Genomic DNA, 14973 nt, shown 5'->3' on the forward strand with positions numbered 1-14973 from the left:
TGGCAAAACAAAGTCGATGGGCCAAGTGGCCTAATTCAGCTCCTATATCCTATGATCTTATGGCACAAACATCAATTTCACTTACCTGGTCATTTCTTCCCCTCCCCCTTCTCTTCTTTCATTACCCTTTCTGGATCCCCTCTTAGCCCTTCTCTTATCCTCACTAGCCCATCACCACCCTCTGATGCCCTTCTTCCTTCCCTTTCTCCCATGGTCCACGCTCCTCCCCTATCAGATTCATTCTTATTCAGCCCTTTACCTCTTTCATCTATCACCTCCCAGATTCTCACTTCACCCCCTCCCCCACCCACTTATTTCCCCTCTTACCTGGTTTCACCTGTCACCTTGCCAGTCTGTATTCATTCCCCTCCCCCATCTTCTTATCCTGGCTTCTTCTCCCTTCCTTTCTAGTCATGACGTCAGTTTATTCTTCTCCATACATGCTGAGCTCCTCCAACATTTTGTGTTTGTTGCTAAGGCATAGAAGGATACGGACCTAACGTGAGCAAACAGGATCAGCAAAGACAGGCAGAAAGGTTGGCACCGATGGGCTCATTTCAAATCCTTGCCTCTGATGCAAATAGTGGGACTGCCTCCTGACACCCTCAAGTCCATTTCAAACAGGCAACAATAGGCTAATGTTGCAGCTATATAGGACCCTGATCAGACTCCACTTGGAGTACCGTGCTCAGTTCTGGTCGCCTCACTACAGGAAGGATGTGTAAGCCATAGAAAGCGTGCAGAGGAGATTTACAAGGATATTGCCTGGATTGGGGAGCATGCCTTATGAAAACAGATTGAGTGAACTCGGCCTTTTCTCCTTGGAGCAACGGAGGATGAGAGTTGACCTGATAGAGGTGTATAAGATGATGAGAGGCATTGATCGTGTGGACAGTCAGAGGCTTTTTCCCAGGGCTGAAATGGTTGCCACAAGAGGACACAGGTTTAAGGTGCTAGGAGTAGGTACAGAGGAGATGTCAGGGGTAAGTTTTTTACTCAGAGAGTGGTGAGTGCGTGGAATAGGCTGCCGGCAATGGTGGTGGAGGCAGATACGATAGGGTCTTTTAAGAGTCTTTTGGATAGGTACATAGAGCTTAGAAAAATAGATGGCTATGGGGAAGTCTAGTAATTTCTAAGGTTCAGCACAACTTTGTGGGCTGAAGGGCCTGTATTGTGCTGTAAGTTTTCTATGTTTCTAACAAACTCTGGCTGCTAATCTAATGTTGATATTACATTCTACTGTGGTTGGTTCCAATTGTAACTCATAACCTCAGGCTTACAAATCTGGTTTCAAATCTTTCAGACTATGGGATTCCTGTCATTCAAGATAGGATTGCATCCTATCAAATATTGAAAGACTGAGATAGTGTGGACATGGAGAGGAAGTTTCTTACAGTGGGAGAGCCTAGGATCAGAGGACAAATACAAGGATACAGGAATACAAGGATATCCCTTTAGAACAGAGATAAGGAGGATTTTTTTTGTCCAGCGAGTGGTGAATCTGTGGAATTTTTTGCCACATCAGCTGTGGAGGATGAGTCACAGGGTATATTTAAAGTGTAAGTTGATAGATTCTTGACAAGAAAGGGTATCAAAGGTTATGGGGTTAAGGCAGGAGAATAGGGTTCAGAGGGATGATAGATCAGCCATGATGGAATAGTGCAGCAGACTCAATGGATTGAATGGCCTTATTGATTATTATTATGGTGTTATGATTGTTGAAAATTTGGAGCCAAGAAATCAGACACAATTTCTGGGCAGCAAGTACTTTGGCATTGTTTCCCATGTTCCCAGAACAAAAGAAGAAATTTTGAAGTGCACTTTTCTGTTGACATCATGTATCTCCGGGGGAGGAAGTACATGCATGTCTACTGCAGGTTGAACAATGCCTGTACATTGAATCTCTGCAAGTCCACTAGGGAAGTCAAAAGTCCAATGTCTCAAGATCCATGGGTCCGCTGGAGGCTGGAGGTCCGTTCTGGGTTTAGAGGACTGAGTATGTGTGCGTGCATGCAGGTGGGTGGGAGGAAGGCGTGGGGCTTGTTTTGCTGTTGCTTTGTTGCTTGGTATATTCTATTTTCTTGTGTTTGTGTTGTTCTGCTGAACATAGTAGGTATGTGGGTGCCAGAATGTGTGACCACACTTGAGGACTTCCCCCAGCACATCCTTGGGTGTGTTGGTTGTTAACAGAAATCACTGTATGTTTCAATGTATTTTGGATAAATAAATCTGAATCAGTTACATTGTGGTAAACAAGACAGGAAGGAGGCTGAAATTCATTTTCTGTGGAATGATGAATTGCTGCTTCTGTAACTCATCCCCGACTCCCTGTTGCACAAGCCATCTCAGTGACATTATCAGTCAGGTGCACTTTCAAAGTCGAGGGTGGCCATTCTTATCTCATATATAGAAATCCTCCCTTGTATATGTAGTTATTTCTAACTCAGCACAATATCTAAAGCTAATTGGAGCCTGATAGGAATCTGGCTGAACATCAATGAGTTGATTATTGACCAGTCAGTGTTGGTCAGCTGTTCCTCCACTTTCACTGTGTCCAAATCCAGCTTTCCCTACCTCAACAGCATAGCCAGAGTCCTGACGTCAATAGGTAGCAGCTTACCACCAGCTTCCCAAAGGCATTAAGGACGGGCAAAAATGCTGATGCCCTCATCATATAAACTAACAAAATAGTTGTTGCTATCTCACACTCTTGATTTTGTTGGAAATATCTAGAAAAGAGAAAATATCAAAATAGAAAACAAAACAGTGGAATTTGAATTATTCATTTATAAGAAGAGTTATGCAATAGTTGTGTGGGCTCGTGGCCAAGTGGTTAAGGCATTGGACTAACGACCTAAAGGTCGTGAGTTCGAGCCCCAGCCAAGGCAAGTGTTGTGTCCTTGAGCAAGGCACTTAATCACACATTGTTCTGCGACGACACTGGTGCCAAGCTGTATAGGTCCTAATGCCCTTCCCTTGGACAACATTGGTGTCATGGAGAGGGGAGACTTGCAGCATGGGCTTCCATACAACCTTGCCCAGGCCTGCGCCCTGGAGAGTGAAGACTTTCCAGGCGCAGATCCATGGTCTCGCAAGACTAATGGATACCTTTTTTTTTAATGCAATAGTTCCATGATAAGTTTAAATTGTTATATTTTTACCCTGCAGTAGGCAGAGTTCTTTGTATAATGTGTTACTGGGTGAGCTTAGCTTGGCTCCTGGTGACCTTGGGCACAAACATTGTATTTGATGTGTTAGAGAAGGAAATAAGGTTTGCTTTACCTTCGTGTATCTTCCTGCTGCTCAGAATAGTTTTCATCTTCCTGAATCTGTCCATCAAAGTCATGAATAATGTCAGAGCTCACCTGAGCTGCCCAATAGGTGTCACGTGGTCACAGGTCTGAGACGGCGAGGTAGATGGGTACGTTGAAAGACTGAAAGAACACAAGGATATTGCTGGCACTAGAGACCTGCATTATAGGGGAAGGGTGAACAGATTAGGGCTTCATTCCCTGCTGCGCAGGAGAATGAGGGGAGATTTGCCAGAGATACATAAAATTACGAGGGGTATACAGCAGGTAGGGTAAATGCAAGCAGACTTCTTCTTCTGAGGTTGGATAAGACTAGAACTAGAGGCCATAGGTTAAGGGTGATAGGTGGGGAACTTCACTCAGAAGGTAGTGAGCGTGTGGAATGAGCTACCAGTGGAAGTGGTAGATGCGGGTTCAGTTTCAATATTTAAGAGAAATTTGGATTATGGGGGGAGTTTGGGGGGCTATGGTCCAGATGGGGCCAAGGAGAGTAATGTTTCATCAGGATTACTGGGCTGAGGGGCCTGTTTCTGTGCTGTAGTGCTCAATGACTCTAAGACCACTGGTCATATCAATGTTCAAAAATACCGAAGATCACACAGGAGTTTTCTCCCAAAGCAAAGACTGTTTTCTAAGCTTTCGTACAGTGGGACCTGAATTGGGCTGAGGAGTGGCAGGTAGAGTTTAGTTCTGATAAATGCAAGGTGTTGCATTTCAGTAAGACCTACACAAAGAGATCGTTTTCATTGGAAGTGGCAACTCTGGTAGACAGGAAGGCAAAGAAGGCATTTGACATGTTTGATTTCATCAGTCAGGAGCTGGGATGTACAAGACTGCATATAGTTCTATTCGCCCAGCTATAGGAATAGTATCATTAAACTGGAGAGGATATAGATATACTTATGAGGATGTTTCTGGGACTGAAGGATTTGAGTTATGAAGAAAACGTGGATAACCTGGGACTTTATTCCCTGGAGCATGAGGGGTGACCTAAGAGCAGGGCTTCCAAACCTTTCTTATACCTTGGACCAATATCATTAAGCAGGGGGTCCATGGACCCCCGGTTGGGAACCCCTAATCTAAAGAGTTTTATAAGATTGCAATGGGCACAGATGAGGTGAACAATCACAATCTTTAGGTGAGTCCAAAACCAAAGGGCAGAGCTTGAAAACAATAGGGGATAAGTTTACATGAGATAAGTTTTTCACACAGACGGTGGTGACTATGTGGAATAAATTGCCAGGGGAGGTGGGAGAGGTGGGTAGAATTATGACATTTAAAAGACAAAGAAAAAGGTACATGAACAGGAAAAGCTTCAAAATTCAAAGTTAATTTATTGCCAAAGTAGGAAGAGGTATGTGTTATCCTACCTTGAGATCTCTTTTCTTGCAGGCATTTACAAGAAAAATAAAGAAATATAATATTATTTACATAGAACATAGTAATCTACAGCACATTACGGGCCCTTCGGCCCACAATACTGTGCCAACCATGTAACCTACTCTAGAAACTGCCCAAAGTTACCCTACTGCATAGCCCCCTATTTTCCTAAGCTCCATGTACCTATCTAAGAAGCTCTTAAAAGTCCCTATTGTACCGCTTCCACTGCCGCTGGCAGTGCATTCCGCGCACCCACCACTCTCTATGTGAAAAACTTACCCTGATATCCCCTCGGTACCTATTTCCAAGCACCTTAAAACTGTGCCCCCTCGTGTTAGCCATTACAGCTGTGGGAAACAGCCTCTGATTATCCCATAATCAATGCCTCTCATCATCATATGCACCTCTATAAGGTCACCTCTCATCCTCTGTCACTCCATGGAGAGAAGACCAAGTTCACTCAACCTATTCTCATAAGGCACACTCTCTAATCCAGGCAACGTCCTTGTAAATCTCCTCTGCAGTCTTCCTATAGTATCCACATCCTTCCCGTAGTGAGATGACCAGAACTGAACACAGTACTCTGTGGGATCAAACGAAGCTCTTATAGATTTAGATTCAAATTTATTGTCATCATGCCGAGTACAGATACAAAGCCAATGAAATGCATTTAGCATCTGACCAGAAATGCAAAGAATAGTGTTATTTACAAAATAACTGTGATTTAAAAAGTGCTACAGCACACAAATATAAAAGTACTGAGACAAAATTGAATTTAAAAAATTTTTTTAAAAAAGAGAGCTATTGGAACAAATGGTACTTTAATTCTGTATGAGCTATCATCCTCATGAAATGAGGCAAGAAATGAAAAGATTTATTGAAGTGAACAGTGCAGCACACATTCACTTAATAAATGGCAAACCTAAACAAAAAAAAAGTACTGAGACAGTACAATACGGATGCAATACTGCTTAGCGCTGTGATGAGAGATTCAGCAGTGTCACAGCCTCAGGGAAGAAGCTCCTCCTGTGCCTGCTGGTGCGGGAGCGGAGGCTCCTATAGTGCCTACCGGATTGGAGGAGAGTAAAAAGTCTTTGGTTAGGGTGAGATGCGTCCCTGGTAACGCGTTTCGCCCTGCCCAGGCAGCGTTTTTGGTAGATGTTCTCAATAGTGGGCAATTGGGTGCCAATAATCCGCTGGGCAGTTTTCACCACACACTGGAGTGCTTTACGGTCCGATACGGGACAATTGCCATACCACACTGAGATGCAGTTGGTGAGTATGCTCTCAATGATACAGTGGTAAAAGTCCATCAGTATCCTGGGACAGAGGTGAGCTTTCTTGATGCTCCACAGGAAATAAAGGCGCTGTTGCACCTTTTTGATCAGGATGGAGGAGTTCAGAGACCAGGTGAGATATCGGAAATGTGGACACCAAGGAATTTGAAGCTTGATACACACTCCACTACAGTTCCGTTGATGTAGATGGGGATATGAGTGTGACTCCCGGAATGCCTGAAGTCCACAATGATCTCCTTGGTCTTCTGGGTGCTAAAGGCCAGATTGTTGTCGGCACACCACGCAGCCAGGTGCTGGACCTCGTCCCTGTAGGCCGTCTCGTCATCCCCTCTGATCAGGCCAACCACCGTGGCGTCATCTGCGAACGTGATTATGGAGTTAGAACCATGTACAGGAACGCAGTCATAGGTGAAAAGGGAGTACAGAAGAGGGCTCAGCACACAGCCTTGAGGCATGCCAGCGTTCAGGGTGAGAGTGGAGGAGGAGAGGTTGTCTAACTTAACTGATTGGGGTCTGTTAGTCAGAAAGTCCAAGGTCCAATTGCAGAGTGATACGCTAATACCAAGCTGGGAAAGTTTGGTGATCAGCTTGGAGAGGATCATAGTATTGAATGCCGAACTAAAGTCAATGAACAGCATTCTGACGTAAGAGTTGGGGCTGTCCAGGTGGGTCAGGGCAGAGTGAAGTGCTGTGGAGATGGCATCCTCTGTTGACCTGTTGGTGCGATAGGCAAATTGATGGGGGTCCAGAGTAGAGGACAGATAGGATTTCAGATGTAGTAGAACCAGTCTCTGAAAGCACTTTGCAATGATGGGGGTGAGTGCAACTGGATGGAAGTCATTCAGGCCCGTGGCGGTGGAATGCTTTGGCACTGGCATGATGGTGGCGATCTTGAAGCTTGTGGGGACAACTGCCTGGGCCAGGGACAGATTAAAAATGTTCGTGAAGACCCCGGCCAACTGCCCTGCACAGACTCTGAGCTCACGGCCAGGTATTCCATCGGGACCAGCTGCCTTCCGTACATTCACCCTGCTCAGGGTGAATGTATATACTGTAACATTACCTCATGATCTTGAACTCAATCCCACAGCTGACGAACGCCAACACACCATACACCTTCTTAACAATACTGTCAACCCAGGCAACAGCTTTGAGTGTTCTATGGGCATGGACCCCATGATATCTCTTATCCTTCACACTGCCAAGAGTCTTACCATTAATACTATAAACTGCCTTCAAATTTGACCTACCAAATTGTGTCATCAGCAAATTCACTAACCTACACTTCTACTTCTTCAACCAGGTTATTTTTAAAAATCACAAAGAGGATGGGTCCCAGAACAGATCCCTGCGGAACACCACTGGTCACCAACCTCCATGTAGAATACAAACCATCTACAACCACCTTTTGCCTTCAATGGATAAGTCAATTCTGGATCCACAATGCAAGGTCTCCTTGGATCCCATGCCTCCTTACTTTCTGAATGAGCCTTGCATGGGGAACCTTATCAAATGCCTTACTGAAATCCATATACACTACATCGACTGCACTACCTTCATCAATGTGTTTTGTTATTTATTCATTTATTTAGAGATACAACACAGTTACAGGCCCTTCCAGCCCAACCACCCCACGCCTCATAATTACTCCCATGTGACCAATTAACTTACTAAATCATACATCTTTGGAATGTGGGAGGAAACCCACGAGGTCATGGGGAGAACGTACAAACTCCTTATAGACTGCAACAGGATTGAACCCAGGTTGCTGCTGCTGCTGTAGTGACATTATGCTACTGTGCCATCCTGCATCTATGAAATAGAAACTACAAAAAAACATAAACAAAGACTGACAAACAGCCAATGTGCAAAACAAAAATACTAAGAACATGTTTTGTCAAAGAGGTTTAGAGGATATGTGGTAAACTCCAATTGTAACTCATCACCTCAGGTTTACAAATCTGGCTTCAAATCATTCAGATTGCAGGATTCCTGCCATTCAAGATAAGATTACAACCTATCGAATATTAAAAGGTCCAGACAGAATTCAATGCAGGCAAATGGGACTAGCTTATTTAAAACAACTTAGGTGGCATGGTCAGGTTGAGCTGAGGGTCCAGCTTACTTAATATATAACCCAACGACTCTATAACAACCATTGCTAATGTTTCTATGACCTACAGTATGTACATACATAAAGCTGTGACAAGTATACCTTCTGGAACTTGACTAAGAGTAAAGGGGAAGCAATCAGCTTCAAGTAGGGTCAGAGGAGAGTCCTACCATTTGGAAGGCCCCAATCAGGATTCATACCAACTAGTCAGAAACCAACATGGTGAGATATTTCAAAGATAAAAAAGGACTTTCTATACATAGAAGGGAAGGGATTTTTTGAACACTCCTGTCCCTCTGTTAAGAAGGCAAGACAGGGGCCATACTTCATTAGGAGTTTGAAGAGATTTGGCATGTCAACAAATACATTCAAAAACTTTTGTAGTTGTACAGTGGAGAGCATTCTGACAGGATGCATCACTGCCTGGTATGGGGTGGAGGGGAGAGGCTACTGCATAGGACCAAAAGAAGTTGCAGAAGGTTGTAAATCTAGTCAGCTCCATCTTGGGTGCTAGCTTACAAAGTACCCAGGACATCTTCAGGGAGCAGTGTCTCAGAAAGGCAGCATCTATTATTAAGGACCTCCAGCACCCAGGGGATGCCCTTTTCTCAATGTTACCAGAATGGTACAGAAGCCTGAAGGCACACACTCAATGATTCAGGAACAGCTTCTTCCCCTCTGCTATCCGATTCCTAAATGGACATTGAACCCTTGAACACTACCTCACTTTTTTTTAATATATATTATTTCTGTTTTTGCACATTTTTTAATCTATTCAATATACGTATACTGTAATTGATTTACTTGTTTATTATTATTATTATATTTATTTTTCTCTTCTAGATTATGTATTGCATTGAACTGCTGCTGCTAAGTTAACAAAGTTTAAGCCACATGCCGGTGATAATAAACCTGATTCTGATTCTGCTAGACAGTGCATGGCCCGAGCTGGAGAAAGCTGAGAAGCTGGCCCGTGGAGCTGCCTTAAAATGGGCCTCAGGGATCTTCTACCGTCCAGACCAACTAGAGAGATTGGGCCAGTACCGCAAGAGGGAAACGCAAAGAACGTCCTCTGTTCAGTCCAGGCTGAAGGTAAGTGTGAAAGTGAGGCTGCGACGTGTCAATGCACTGTCAAAGGTGTCACTAGGGTGTGAAAGTGTCCATCCATCACCTAAAAGAGAAGTTGAGGGCAGTGCCAGATCAAAGGAAAATTTGAAGGACAGAAAGCCAAAGCCTTGAGAGTATTTCAGTAAATGAGAACCAAAAAGAAATGCTGCAGGAGGTGAAGGTTGACTGTGAGAGAAATTCAGCAAGGAATACAGAAACAAACTTCTGTGCTACAGCCATAGGTTAAAGTGAAATGACTGACAGTAGTTCATGTGAATCCTTGCCAGCCTGAGATAGGAGGTCTGGGGAAGAAGGAAAATGGCAGAGAAATTAAACAACACACACAAAATGCTGAAGGAACTCAGCAGGCCAGGCAGCATCTCTGGAAAAGAGTGCAGTCCATGTTTTGGGTCTAGAAGCCAGGTCTATGTGTGTCTTGGATTTCCAGCCTCTGCAGGTTTTCTCTTGTTTGTGAGAGGAATTAAACAAATATTTTGTGTGTAGCTTCACAGTAGCAGATGCAAAAACCTGTAAGGATTTAAGTATTAATGAACAGTACTGGAATTATTAATTACACAAGAAGCCAATAAATCCGCAGGAACTGATTGTAACACCTGTGTAGCACCAGCCTTATGGTGTGTGACTAGTTGTCCACTCTTTTGAGAAAATCAAATTACACTGGGTGCTAATAGGCCATCAGAAGAGTCTAGGTATGGGAAGGAGGCGGTGAACAGAAACCACACACTGGAAATAAGGTTTTGATTATAAGAAAAAAACAATATGCACAAAATATTTACATGAGCAAGAACAATTCAAAATTCAAACACGTTTACATTCCAAATCTTAGATACCAACAAAAGCCAAATTCCTGTTTAGTCAGAATCAGTGATATTCATTAGAATAAACTTTGTTACTCCAATTTTTCTAACTAATTAAATCTAGAGTTATTCCCTATTTAAAAGTTTACAGACTAATCTTTCCTTTTCACTTATCCCTAGTTAGTTCAAAAACCAAATATAACTCCTATTCTCAAGTATTATAGTTAACTTCAGTTTCAGTTTCAGGCAGTACATCTACAAGTTTAAATTCAAATTCAAAAATTACATGTACACAGTTTAACACCTTTTAACAACATTCTCCAACATCACAACTCTTAAATAAAGTAAATCTCATTCAGTACCTTATCAAAGTCTGTGCAAAAAAATCAGTTCTTGCAGAAAATCAAATTCGATTTCTTCGAATGAAAATAAACTTATACATCCAACCGTATTAAATCCCTGTGTCATTACACGTTACGTTCCCGCCCTGGTTCTTCATCTGGGTGGCTCGCCATCTTGGTTCGTTGGGTGAAATAGTTCATCGTCCACAGTAAGTCAATTCACAAACATGTACAAAACTTGACCAAATGCCTTAGTATGATTTTGCAGAACTAATTCCCGACTACACGGTAGGGATTTTGGACACTGGTCTCTGCTGATAGTGTCTCGTTAAAGCTGTAGCTTCAATAAATCTTTTATCGCTATTGTCTCTCCTCCAGGGATTTCACCCTGAGGGTTTCAAGTTAGTAGCGTAAATGTACTCACTACTAATTCCACTCTTCACAGTTCGTGTCTTCAGCTTCTAACTGATGCTGCGTTTCCCTTCTTGTCCATCCCGTATCCAGCCTGATCCTCCGTCGCATAGCATTTTTTTTTCAAATTCTCTTTTTTTAAAATCGTTTCCATTACTCCGCAGGTAAAACTTTATAACATTATAATTTTGGGTTTAATTAACCATGATGATCTGCATGTTATGGAGAAATCTGATGGACTGATTGTCACTTTGCAAAGTTCCACTGATTTAGAGATAAGATTAGCTGTATTTGTCACATGTACCTCAAAACATACAGTACTTAAAAGACCCTATTGTATCCGACTTCACCACTTTAAAAGTCTGACCTCTCGTAGTAGCCATTTCAGCCTTGGGAAAAAGCCTCTGACTATCCACACGATCAATGCCTCTCATCATCTTATACACCTCTATCAGATGTTGTGAAATTTGTTGTTTTGTGGCAGCACCACTGTGTGATAAATAAAAAATACTACAAATTTAAAAATTAAGTATGTAGTACAAAAAGAGAGAGATACTGTTCATGTGTTCATTGTCTGTTCAAACATCTGCTGGCAGTGGGGAAGAAGCTATTCTTAAAATGCTGAGTATGTGTTTTCAGGCTTCTTTACCTCCTCCCCAGTGGTAGTAATGAGATGAGGATAGTGGGAGGTCTTAATCTTGGATGTTACATTTTCGAGGCGTCGCATTTTGACTATGTCCTCAATAATGAGAAGATTTGTGACTTTGATGAAGCTGTTTATAATATTGCAATTAAGATAGTCATAGTCATACTTTATTGATCCCAGGGGAAATTGGTTTTCGTTACAGTTGCACCATAAATAATTAAGTAGTAATAAAACCATAAATAGTTAATTAGTAATAAGTAAATTATGCCAGGAAATAAGTCCAGGACCAGCCTATTAGCTCAGGGTGTCTGACCCTCCAAGGGAGGAGTTGTAAAGTTTGATGGCCACAGGCAGGAATGACTTCCTATGACACTCTGTGTTGTATCTCGGTGGAATGAGTCTCTGGCTGAATGTACTCTTGTGCCCAACCAGTACATTATGTAGTGGATGGGAGACATTGTCCAAGATGGAATGCAACTTGGACAGTATCCTCTTTTCAGACACCACCGTCAGAGAGTCCAGTTCCATACCCACTACATCACTGGCCTTACGAATGAGTTTGTTGATGCATTGGTGTCTGCTACCCTCAGCCTGCTGCCCCAGCACACAACAGCAAACATGATCGCACTGGCCACCACAGACTCGTAGAACATCCTCAGCATCGTCCGGCAGATGTTAAAGGACCTCAGTCTCCTCAGGAAATAGAGACGGCTCTGACCCTTCTTGTAGACAGCCTCAGTGTTCTTTGACCAGTCTAGTTTATTGTCAATTCGTATCCCCAGGTGTTTGTAATCCTCCACCATGTCCACACTGACCCCCTGGATGGAAACAGGGGTCACCGGTACCTTAGCTCTCCTCAGGTCTACCACCAGCTCCTTAGTCTTTTTCACATTAAGCTGCAGATAACTCTGCTCACACCATGTGACAAAGTTTCCTACCGTAGCCCTGTACTCAGCCTCATCTCCCCTGCTGATGCATCCAACTATGGCAGAGTCATCCGAAAACTTCTGGAGATGACAAGACTCTGTGCAGTAGTTGAAGTCTGAGGTGTAAATGGTGAAGAGAAAGGGAGACAAGACAGTCCCCTGTGGAGCCCCAGTGATGAGTTCTGCAAAGAGAGAAAGGGAGAAAGTGTTTCCACTAGCAGGATGGTTAGCACTTAGAGGTCATAGACAAGACAATTGGAAAATGATCCAGGGCAAGTGAGGAGCAAGAGAAGTTTTTCCTGTGTGACCCTCATATAAGGGTGTAAGGGTTCATATACAAACTCTGACTCTGCTAACAGCCACGGATTCAGTGGTGAGAAGGCCACCTTTCATAAACAACACACATCTAGGGTTGGTGTGATTTGGGGTTCAACGAAACAGGAATGTCGTGATGTTCCAATTAAAGGAACCTCGATTTGATTGTATGCTGTGTAAATACTGCCCATACACAGTTATCGGTAGCCCAGAAATGACAGATCATACACCAGAGTAAAATTATAAAGGAAGTATATTTACCAAGTTCAGCTTTATCAAACAGTTAATAGAAAAAGAAAAGAAAAAGGCCCAATGTGCATATAGTCGTTGGAGATCAGATTGGAGTATTTGGGTGCGTATTTTTTTTCTCACGTGCTAGACCCACGGTCTGTGTGACAGCACCCTTCACACTCCAACCTTCACTTGGAGTCCATCTCAAACAGACTGACACTCTCAGGAGTATTGGCTCTTCCTCCTTGTGGCCATTCATCTGTACAAAGCACTTCTTGTAAAGGGGACTCTCTCTCTCTTCCAACAGCATTCTGTGGCATCTTCCCTTGTGCCCCATTCCACAGCTTCCAGCAAAAAGACCCCAAACCAGACTACTGTCCTTCAGAAACTCTTCCCCACAGCTCTCTGGAACCTTCTCCCACATCCACAAACCTGATTGGCTAACTCACATTCCTAAGTTGGACAACATGTGTCTTTATCTTTGAAGACAAAACACACTTTCAAGCATGGCACACTGCTTTTATAGAAAACTACTAATATAAACTACCTCACAGCATAGCAGTAGGAATCCTAACCAGGGAATTTTACCTGTTACACAGCATACCGTGTATTACAAAAGGCTGGATAACATACATGAAGAAGTAAGTTAGAGTAATGCTTGCAAGCATAAAAACTACAAGGTTATGAGGAAAGAAAGGGACTTCCTTTATTTCAGAATGGAAGCACTTTGTACAATACTGGCTCTGTCACTCCAGAGTAAGCGAGATAACAGCAGAGGAGGAGCAGAGGGTTCATGCTGACCACCTGATATCCATTTACACCAGGGGTTCTTGACCTGTGGTCCATTGGCCCCTCGGGGGTCTGTGGATAGATTCCGGGGGTCTGTAAACTTGGATGGGGAAAAAATTTACACCTTTATTTTAACAAACCTCCAAATGAAATTTAGCATTTTACATATATTACTATATCACAGATTTATTTTTTAGTATTTTGATAACCGGATTTCAATATAATTGGTTTCTTTTGTAACCCAGCTTCACCAGTTTGCCAAAGGGGTCTATGTCATTAAAAACGTTAAGAACCCCTGATTTAAATTAATCCTCTGCTAATCCCATTTCACTCTCCCCATGTTCCTATCAACTGCTCCCACACAGATTTTCCCACTCACTTACACAGCTGAGGCAATTTACAGCAACCAACCTGCAAACCTTTGGGGTGTGGGAGTGAAGCAGAACACCCAGAGGAAAGTCACACAGTCATAGGGAACATGCAATAATGTCTCCAATCCTGTTTGCAGGATTGGAGGGTGTAGTCATTACACAAGTCCTTTTCTGTTTGGAACATAAAGATGGGGAGGAGATTTGGTTTGGATCCCTAAAATTCTGAGGCACTTATACGGGCCAACAGAAAGAACTGAAAGAACAGACGTAACTTACCTGGGATTAGATCAGAGTTGAGCAAGTTTGTTTACCCGGTCAGTAGTTGGTATACCTATCGACCTGTGGCTCTGACATCAATTGCTATGAAGTGCTTTGAGAGATTGGTTATGGCACACATCAACCACAGCCTTTGCAATTCGCCTACTGGAGCAACAGGTCAACGGCAGATGCCATCTCTCTGGCCCTACATTCCTCTTTAGAACACCTGGAAAATAAAGATGCATACGTAAGGCTCCTTTTGACTACAGCTCTGCCTTTAATACCATCATTCCAAATAAACTGATTCCTAAGCTCCGGAACCTGGGCCTTAGCACTCAGATCTGCAGCTGGATCTTCAACTCCCTCACAGACAGGACCCAGGCTGTAAAAATAGGGGACAAGCTCTCCTCTACAATCACTCTGAGCACCAGTGCCCCACAAGGCTGTGTACTCAGTCCCCTGCTGTACTCACTGTACACCCATGATTGTGTAGCCAAGTTTCCACCAAACTCAATATATAAGTTTGCTGATGACACAACAATTGTAAGCCGTATCTCGGGTAATGATGAGTTTGAGTATAGAGAGGAAATTAAGAACCTGGTGGCATGGTGCGAAGACAATAACCTATCCCTCAAGGTCAGCAAGACGAAGGAATTGG

General features: G+C 43.1%; 1 protein-coding gene across 1 annotated transcript in view; it reads left to right on the forward strand.

Moving 5' to 3' along the window:
* Nucleotides 1-14973, forward strand: part of exoc3l1 (exocyst complex component 3-like 1) — a 109120-nt gene that overhangs the window by 23402 nt on the left and 70745 nt on the right. The window contains exon 2 of the mRNA XM_063066663.1: nucleotides 9034-9194. Coding sequence (XP_062922733.1) covers nucleotides 9034-9194 — 161 coding nt within the window. The remainder of the gene's footprint in view (nucleotides 1-9033; nucleotides 9195-14973) is intronic.

Source organism: Mobula hypostoma, chromosome 14 (assembly GCF_963921235.1).
Source record: "Mobula hypostoma chromosome 14, sMobHyp1.1, whole genome shotgun sequence".
NCBI lineage: Eukaryota > Metazoa > Chordata > Chondrichthyes > Myliobatiformes > Myliobatidae > Mobula > Mobula hypostoma.